Here is a 10,272-nt window from a genome sequence, read left to right as displayed (position 1 = left end):
CGCTTTTGGAATTGACCCAGACATTAGCTACGGGAAAATATGAAGATCTTTGTCCAACGGGTTTAAAATTAGAGACAGAGGACTTTTTTAGAGTGATTTTTGTAGGTGTTTTGCCTTACATACGATTCACTAAGTCATTTCAAGTCAGCTTTGAACTCCATGTAGAACATGATGTCATGGTTATTATTATTATTATTATTATTATTATTATTATTATTATTATTATTATTATTATTATTGTTATTATTATTATCATTATTTATTTTTTAATTCTATTTTATGCCACTTGTGAACTGTTCTGACAAGGATCTTGCAAGTTATTGATCTAGATGTGAATGTAGATGAAGACTGGAGTTATAGCCTTCAGGTTATTCATCAGTCAAGTCCAGCAAGTGGCCACTCCCCCCCTCCCCCCTCCCTCCAACCGGGCTCTAGTGATGCATTTTATCATATTGTCCATCCCGAGGGTTGGGCATTAGCTGGGGTATTTGACAGCCTCTTGATTCTCCCCTCACAGCACTGTTTGTTTTTTCCATCAGCCAAAAACAAATTATTTGTTAGTCAACTGTCTGTTAGGAGGCCGCCTGGACAAAAACAAGATGGTACTGAAATCCATGGAATAAACAGGCACTGGAGCAAAAATGAGAAATAAGACTTAAGTGTGTACACTTGAGACTTAGTTTGACTGAAATTAACGTTCATTATTTTATCTCTCAGTTTCTACGCACTATGTGATTGGTCAATTTTGCGTGCTGTATTTCACTGTATTTTGCTAAATTTGAAAGTTTCCTTTGACGCGCACCCAATTAATCTCAGATTCTCGTTTTTTTCCGTTGATTTATATGGCCAGCACGCTTCGCGCTTGGGCCATAATCAATGGGAAAAAACTTGGTTTGTAACTTACAGAAAATGAGGTTAGTAAGAGGTATCTATATATATGAGGGTACTGTACATTGTAAGTCTGAGACAAAGAAATCAACTTATTTTTAAAACTCTAGATACCCTGGAACATTGGAACAGCTGTTTTGTCCCTGCTGTAACAGGGGTCATTTGCAGGAAATGACTTCTTTGCCTGGGGATTAGCCTTCAAGGGGGGGGGATATGTATCACTGAAAATGACTTATGTTTTTATCCTGCAATAGCAGACACCTTTTATTTCACCTGTTTTCATTAGTGGGAATACAAAGCCCTATGTTAAATTAATTTGGTTGGTTTTCTTAAACCTTAGGAAAAAATATACCCATCAAAATCCGAAAATTTGAGCTGGGTCACAGTGACCTTAAATTCAGTCAAATTAATTCATAATTTAATTACATTAGTTTTAGCCTGTTTTGCTTTCCAACCAAGATGGTACCAAAAACTTTGAAATAATTAGGACTATTGATATCAATCATCCATTAATTCAAAACAATATATTGTTGTCATGTTGTCATATATAGATTTAGTTTCTATACATTCAGAGCTAGCAGCACCCTTAAGGCTGCTTAAGTCATGGCAATCGCAAAAAAATATCTAGGTGACTGGAGCATAAAATTATACAATTGTATCAAGGATGTCACTACTTACTGTACAAGACTGCTCTACAGATAAATTTCACGTCATGAAAGCCATCTTTGATCACTGGCTGAAATTTTTATAGAACACAAATACTTGAGGCTAAATTTAAAGGTGCATAGTCCAAAAGGCTGGTTAGATTTGTTAATAAGCCTACTGAGGTTTTTCTTAGCCATACATGTACATGTATCCCTGATGTATGTATTGTTACCTTGCATGTAAGTGATTGATTTCTGGCATGATTAAATTCACTGACTGTCAACTCTGCAAAATTGCAGTCAATTAATATCCATAGTGATGTGCATAGTATACCCTGCAGTGCTTATCTGCACTGGTATTGTAAGATCATGGGTTCAAAAAAGTTCATATTTGTGATCACACAAGTTGTATACCTCACTGCTGTGATATGATTTAATTACAGTGTACTCTTTCACTCATAAATTATGTGAACCACAGTTTATACGTACTTCAAGCTGGTTTCATATATTCACATTCAGTCCAATTTAAATTACATACTAGAAATACGTGACTCGCAAAACCTCGTGAAGCTGGGGCTGGGTGGAAAGCCCTCTTTACTCGTATTGTAGCATCAAACGAGGAGATTAAAAGGCGCATAAGATTTTTTTTTGATGAGCATAGTGTTTTCGTAGTTCCACGGGCTAGTTTGCGGTTGAAAATCTATTTCTGTCGCGACGTAATGTACAACGGGCGTGCAGCGCTGTCGTGTTCGATGAATTTATTTCCCACGGAAAATTATTTACGGCGGCCACAAAACGTGTAATTTCTTTAATGTACTCTTTCACAAAAAAGATTTCTAAAAGAAAGGGAAAAGATCCTGGAGAGGTAGTTCTGTGTCCAGTGAATATTGATGAACATTGCAGTTGAAATTTGCCTTGATCATGCACGCATATTTTTTTTGATGTATGCAAATTTTGCTCCAGATGACGCCAGACAGGCTGACGTCATTGTGCGGACACCTTCAAAGATATAAACATATATACACATATATATATAAAAAAATATATTTTTCGCTCGAATTCGCGCGGCTTAGCTCCGCTCGGGCCGGCTCGGCCCGACAAATTTATTAACCTCACTTCGTGAGGAATTAATTACACTGCATATAAATTGTGCTTCTTCTTTAAGGTAGAATTTGACAACATTTTTGAAGAAAAAGAATGATAACAATTGTTAGTAATTATAAGTAATATATTAAATAAAATAATAGTAATAATAATAGTACTACTACTACTACTACTACTACTACTACTAGAAATAATCATGATGACGATAATGATGATGATTATCATCATCATCATCGTCATCATCATTAAAAAATAATAAACATTAATCTTGTGGCCACAATTGTTTTCTAACTCACTGCAACATTTCCAGGTTTTTTTTTTCACAATGACTGGCTGCAAATCAATGTTCAGATGATCATGGTTTTATAACTGACCAATTTTATTGACTTGTTTTTGTATTTTTTTGTTAATTAGGGCTTCACCTGATGCTACATGTACATGTAAACCTGATGCTCATGAGTACCACTGTTTTTGTAAGTAATACACAGTCATGCGACTTTCTAATAACTCAACCACTCTCTATTTGATGCCTGTCCTTTCCGTAATAGTAAAGCATAACGTAATATTAGTAAAAGCATTTATTAGCCAATTTGTCTGTATAAAAACTTGGTCTTCAAAAATTTAATGTTCAGACACAAAGAGTATTAATAATTATTGTGTTGAGGTGAGAATCATAATGTGACACACAAGCCGTTACATGTAATATTGTTTCAGTCATGCAGTTGCGACGTAAATTTGAAAATAGAGCATGTTCCAGTTTTGTTCATGCTCAGAAATCAGCACACCCCCCCCCCACCCCTTCTCCTTTTGGCATGAAGACCTGTGTGGTAGTGACTTGGTTACATAGCATTGGATTTTGAATCACACTTTCAGTTGGAAGATCAGAGGGTTGATGGCTCAAGGCTGGGTCAGTTGCTGTATTGTTGTGTTGTTTTCCCAGACAAGTAACTTTCACATTGTCCAGCTGGCTCTCTTTACCAGCACGAATGGGTTATTAGTGTCATACTGCTGGGGTATCCCAGCCATTGGGATGTACATGTACTTACTCCTTGTTGCCTCATGGAGTAGTACAGAAACCAGGGTAATCTTTGGCTGTGTGGGCCACTTGCATGGGCTTGACGTGCAACTTTACCTTTTACCTTTAGAACCTGTCTCTATATTAAACTGTCCTCTCTAACCAGTCATCGCCTGAAAATATGTGTAAATTAAGAGATCTCTGGGGGATTGATAGAGCTGTTACAGTATAAACACTGTAATTTACCACATTGTGTGGTTCCAGAAAATATCCATACCCCACCCACGGAAGGGATTTTTCATATGCCCCCCCCCCCTCCCCTCTGGATTTTCCAAAATTAGCCCACAAAATATACCCCCCCTCCCCTCCGGAAAATCCAATTTTTCCGTACATCCCCTGGAAATATTTCTATTTCTAGTAAAAGCAAGAAATAAGCTTATTTACAGTCTGTATTATTCAAGAGGCCGAATTTTGATGCTTATGTGTGTTTTCTAGTAAATTAGCGTATACTGTGACCAAGATATGAGCAGAAGTCGCGTGGTAGCGTACTTATCAAAAATGCATATCTTCATTACAACCAATTCCGCTTCATTATAAAAAATCCTGACAAAACAGCAACACTTCAATATAAACGAACAGATCCAAAATGCAAGTTCACATTCAAGGGCGATGGGGAAAGAAACGCTTTACAGGTCTTTACACTGCACCAGCAAAAACAAAACAATCAAAACAGTATCAAATTTCCGCACCAAATATTTATGTATTTCAGAAAGAATATGGTGTCTCAGATTACATGGAAAATCCAATTTTTCTTGGCCTTAAACGAAGATTCCGCTGTTTTTAATGTTTTCCTTTGAGATTAAAGGTTCTCCATTAGCCGTTCTTTTATAGTAACTGTTATTTTTGTGTCACGAAATAAAACCTTTGACTGATCTTGTCAGAGTTGCGTACAGTGTAATTCAATCTTTTCCCGCGAAAATATTTAGCGTCGTCTGACGGTCAAAATTTGACATGTTGTCGATTTCGGAACTTGCATTAGTTTTCTTTTATTTATGACTGTTTTACTATAATGGTAAACTGCCTACTCTGGAGACCTGGCAGAGCTAGAAAATCTTTACACTAGATTTTTTTCATTCAAAGTTTAGCCGAAAATGATGTTACAAGCAGCACGCCTGCATTCGAACACATTTCATCGCGCACGCTGGAATGTTCTGTAAACCAAATTGTGTGATTTATGATTCGTGTTACACAGTTGCCTGTGAATTACTTGGAATACCTTTAATTTGTAAATGTAATGATTTAATCATTAATACAACATGATTTACCATGGGTATCGAAGAACTTTTTGCCATCTGTTATGCGAAAATACAGTGCAGGCCAGAATTAAGCGAACTACGCAGACGCGTTTTATACGCAGCAAAAACGCGTATGCGCGGATTTTTAGACGCGTCTAAATGTGCGCGTTTTTGCCATTGTTATTCATCGTCGTAAGTTCTCTTTGTGTGGTATTGTCAAGTAAAACAAAAGAATTCAACGGCTAAACGACTACCACAAAATTAGCATTTTATGAAATCAGCCAGCGACAGCTATCATATTTCGAATCTTATCCGCTTCGTAAAAACTGGCGACTTAAAACTCCTAACCGATATTGCTGCGATATTGACTATTCAGCGTATGTTATAGAAAAGATAAATCTAAGCTAATTAGTTGAATACTACTTGTTCGAAATCAAAGCGCTCTGTGCGCGAACGGGTGCGTACTCGTGAATGGAATAGTTGAGTGTTTCGAGTTAAAGTTATTTTAAAAATTACACACGCACATTGTGACTCAAAGAGAGCGTTTCGAGGTTTCTTCGAAGGGGTGAAAATGGCACAAGTTGGTTATAATTGGAAAGGGATCCTGGCTTCCGTGTTGATTGAATAAAAAAGCATCCAGTTTTCCTTCCAAGAATCTCCGTACATCGTGTTGTCGCCGAATGAAACTTGATACATGTGCAGGAGTTTGGTTGCCTAGCACGTGACTGAAATCTTCCCGATGTTTTCAGCGTGGCAATTTCTTTCTACGTGGAAACGACGGCTTCTGTCAGTGTTTTATAACATTAGAAGAAGCTTTCAATCTTGCAGAAGTTGCTTTTATGGCTTTATCCAAGTGAATGCAAATATAGGAATGCGTTAAGCGTTGCGGTACTCAGTAGACTCTCAGTGTTTACGTTTGTTTCGGGGAATCGATCTTATCGCTCACACTGGACCCGAATGAAATTTTGCAACTGAAGTTTCCTCTTTAACCCTAAGCCTTTAACCAACGGAATTGCCTTGGATCTTTAAAGTGAACTGAACGATTACATTTTGCGGCCGGAGATAGTAAATGCTTGAGGTAGAATGAGGGAAAGTTCATGGGTAAGTCAGCAAATCTGAACTGAAGCGCGCCAGAGGAGCGAAGTCTGTCTAAAATCATTTGGTCGATTAACTGATTTTATTCCGGGTCGTAATTTATTTGTTTATTCTATATGTTTTAGCCACAAATACTGTATAATTCTCGAACTACCTACCGAATCATCATTGCGGCAAGGAATAAATAAGAATAGCGTTTCGAAATAAACAAGTCAAATCCTTTCACGGTCTACGCGGAGCTCGTTTTGCAAAGTACAGATCTTTTTAAAAATTTAGAAACTCTGCACTTCCGGCGTTTTATTCCTCTTTTAGCTTGTCACACGCAGAGGTCTGACTGTTGTAGTCTTGATATCTTCAATTCTACAGATTTATTCATTATTTCGTTTCGTTTCGCAAAATACAGTAAGCCTCGCGGCAAGTTCTTTTTTAAGTTCCTTCTATGCACTCAACAACATGCCGGTTCTACAATTAAGAAAGTCGGCAAATGTAGTCATAGTTTTGTCAAACCCTTCTGAAAGGCTTTTCCCAGGCAATTCAAAAGAACAATGAAAGATCAACAATACGAAAACAATGAGCTAGCTCATACATACTAATGCGTCTGAATAGACGCGCATCTGCAGATTTTTAGACGCGTATACGCGTCCGCAGCAGACGCGTTTTACGCGTATGTTTTGGTTCGCTTAATTCTGGCCTGCACTGTATATTTAATGTTTTGAGTTACAATTTGTGAAGCAACAAGACGTTGTTTAGTTATCTGATTTATATCGCACGTGGCTTGTTAATTTTGACAAAAAATATTTGCCTTCTAGCTATAATTGTCTTACCGTGGTTTTACTTAGTTCTCGAAGAATTATTTTTATCGGGATCACAGAACTGTTTTCTGTGGATTCCAAATTACTACAGTCACTGTAGTTCAATGTCAATCACGTAATAATTCAGTTCAAACAATATGTTTCACACTGGCGAATGGCAAAGAAAAAATGCGATGTAAATGCATGTCTGCCAGCAGAGACGATATAGTTCGAAGTGACAGCAGTACCAAGTTAAATATGTGTGGCAGACATTCAAGCGAGTGTATTTTACAGGATTTACTCGTCTTATTTCCACAGCATGGGCTTCGCTTACCAGCTGCTGTTCGGGAAAATGACTGGACTCGAGTGGCGACAGAAATCAAGCCTAACCACAACGAAAATATTTATTTTGTGCTGTTAACAAGATTAATATTTTTGCGTCCACGACTCGGGAGCAAAATGCAAACAAACGAAAATTGAACATACCTGTCGGTCTGGAAAAAACAAAATAATATATTATTGATACACCCCCCCTCCCTCAAGAATTTCCTGGACCCTTGACCCCCACCCCTCTGGAATTTCCAATCCCTTCCATGGGGGAGGTATGGATATTTTCTGGAACCACTTAAATAAAGTGTTATGAGGGAGGGCATGAACCCAACATTTTCCCCTTACACTCTCTCATCCTCTTCACTTTGCATTTGTCTTCACTGCATGTTCTTGTCTTGTGCAAACCAAAATAGATCAAGACAGCTTGTCTTATCCTTTAATAGTTATTAAAATAATCATTTTAAAGCACCCCTGTGATGTACTACATGTAGATCTTTCTAAGAAAATATCCTGGATTCTTACTATAATCCTGCTGTTATCATTATTACTATTATCATTATTATCATCATCATGTTGTAATGTTGTAATCACTTGGCTCAGGACACAGAATTTCTCGTTTGAACTCTTAAGATCAGTACATATGCATGCGTCAGAGGTTCGCGAACGCCATTTGCGTAGCAAGATAAAGCAATCATTAGACTGTGAAATAAATGTTGCTAGTGCAGATATCTGAAATACGTGTCTATATGCTTTTGTACTTAGGGCTTTTTATGGACACTGGTTTAGCCGTCATAATAATTTGATTGTATGATCTTTAAAATATCTCTGCATAATGGCATTCTTTATTTTATAGAATTTTGAACTTTTATTATTAATTATATCTATTTCCTCTTCTTTTATGTAAGGTTAAGTTACTTCTATTTTTTAGAATTTGTGAATGAATTGTGTTTTGATGAATTAATTGGATTTTTTGCAACAGCAGGTTGATTGTAAATAGGATTTTTTATTGAGGTTTTGCAATAAAGATTTTACTGTTATATTTATTATTGTTATTGTTATTGTTGTTATTGTTATTATTGTTATTATTATTAATATTATTATTATTATTACTATTACATGTATTAGTATTATTATTATTATTATTATTAATTATTATTATTATTGTCACCATCGTTGTCATCATATAGGGGGCCCACACAATGTGTCTGTGTAGCCGATTTGTTATTATATAGTAATTTGCACTGGATTTAGCGCTTGCTTCACCTATAGCGATATATCGCTAACTATGTATATAAATCAATGATAAATAAACGTTGAATTACCTTATCTGTGGTATATAGTCATCCTTTTACCTCAAAAGCGTTTTTTTTAGCGATTTTGAAGGAGTTTGAGTTCGCCGTTGACTCATGTTCCGTATATAAGAAGGAGAATTGTCCTTCTTATATATGGAAACTATGTATATAAATCAATGATAAACAAACGTTGAATTACCTTATCTGTGGTATATAGTCGTCCTTTTACCTCATAAGCGGTTTTTTGAGCGATTTTGAAGGAGTTTGAGTTCGCCATTGACTCATGTTCCATATATAACAATAATAGGTGAAGCAAACGGTAAATCCAGTGCATTTACTATATAATAAAAATCGGCTACACAGACACATTGTGTGGGCCCCCTATGGTTGTCATTAGTATATAATTAACAGGGGTCTATCTATTTCCGGAGTGTTTTTTTAATTCCGGAGTACAAAATTTTACAGTTATTACTCATGACATGTGTACTTTGTCCTTAATAATCTAAAAAAGTGTACTTTGTAGTTATTAATCAGGAAATTCATCTTTCACGATTAATAATCGTGCATGTTACGATTAGTAATCGTACCATTCAAGATTATTAAGTACGTTTGACACATTATACAGTTAATAATCGTAAAGGACGCGATTATTACTCGCGTTTGACAGGAAATGCAGTTATTAATCGTAAATTGGGTTTTCTCGGTCAAAACAGCAATCATGGGGCGAATTCACTTGGCGGCCGCCATTTCGAAAATTATTACGAAGTCAACCACTGCTCTTCACTGCGCTCGCTTTGAAAAAAATCTTACAAAAACGAATGCCTTATAGGACTATACTTCCCTCGAGGTTTACTTCTAGTTTGCCCGTGAGTTCGCGAATGATATTTTCCTCATTTTCACTCTTCGACAAACAACAACGCGAGCGGAATTCGTCACGTACGGCAGTGCGATAATTATCTGAAATGTTTGCGAAACTTTTCAAACAAAACGAAGATCTTTTTAAGTCTTTTGTTTTAAAACAAGCAAAAGAAAAATTTGTGTAATGGGTTCACAAATTCAGTCCATTTGACGCTTGTATTTTGTTCGCGTTTTTAAGCTTACAACACACCGTGAAATCAACAAGTGGTCGAAAGCTTCGCTGGTATACTCGCATAATGTTTTCGTTAATTTGCACCGTTTCGCGTATAATTTTTGGGAACACATGATTTCAAATAAAGAAAAACAAAAGGAAAACGAAAAGTAGGTCGCTTTGACCTGATATTATTTCTGCTTTTGAGGATTTCTACGGAATTAAAACTTAGAAATTTATCACAAACTGGGAAAGAGAAAGCCCGACAACACTAAGTTTTATTAAACTGAGGCTTTGTTAAATATTTCTTTCAGGAAAGCCATGTTCGAGACTTTTTTAAAAGGCAGTTCTGCCAATGCGTAAACTTCCGACGTGTTTTGAAGTTTTTATTTTATCCATCAGTCGAACGGCCAATTTTAACTGACCCCTATAAACTAGCTAAAAAACGTATTAAACAACAAGATTATATTCAGATGGCTAAAATTATTTTTATTCAGCCAGAAATACAATTTTTATACGAAGTGAGATGAGTGGCTGCATTTACTGGTGCGATATCACCCCTCCAAAATTACGTTCATCCTCACATATGAATATGACCGTTATGTGCGGTCCAATCGTTTAAGGATATCATTCCTCGGCAATCATTTTTCAATCATATAGCCCTTTAAACAGGTTCCCAAGTCGTGTGTACGGCAAAGAGAAAACTTGAACCGCGCTTCGCTCCCCCTGATCGCAGATTTTTCTCTTTG

The 10,272-nt window shown here is 36.5% G+C and overlaps 2 protein-coding genes across 6 annotated transcripts in view; one reads left to right on the top strand and one right to left on the bottom strand.

Moving 5' to 3' along the window:
- Window positions 1-10,272, bottom strand: part of LOC146481049 (uncharacterized) — a 418,045-nt gene that overhangs the window by 14,750 nt on the left and 393,023 nt on the right. The gene's annotated exons all lie outside the window — the stretch shown is intronic.
- The window catches only part of LOC146481060 (phospholipid-transporting ATPase ABCA3-like), a 156,623-nt gene that overhangs the window by 1,886 nt on the left and 144,465 nt on the right, over window positions 1-10,272 (top strand). For all 4 annotated transcript variants that reach the window (XM_085108724.1, XM_085108726.1, XM_085108727.1 and 1 more), the window contains exon 3: window positions 3,051-3,109. In XM_085108724.1, the coding sequence (XP_084964850.1) occupies window positions 3,051-3,109 (59 nt within the window). The remainder of the gene's footprint in view (window positions 1-3,050; window positions 3,110-10,272) is intronic.

Source organism: Pavona decussata, unplaced genomic scaffold (genome assembly GCF_977016875.1).
Source record: "Pavona decussata unplaced genomic scaffold, jaPavDecu1.1 SCAFFOLD_51, whole genome shotgun sequence".
NCBI classification, from domain to species: domain Eukaryota; kingdom Metazoa; phylum Cnidaria; class Anthozoa; order Scleractinia; family Agariciidae; genus Pavona; species Pavona decussata.
Note: the sequence above shows the minus strand (reverse complement) of the source record. Positions and strands in the feature narration are given on the sequence as shown.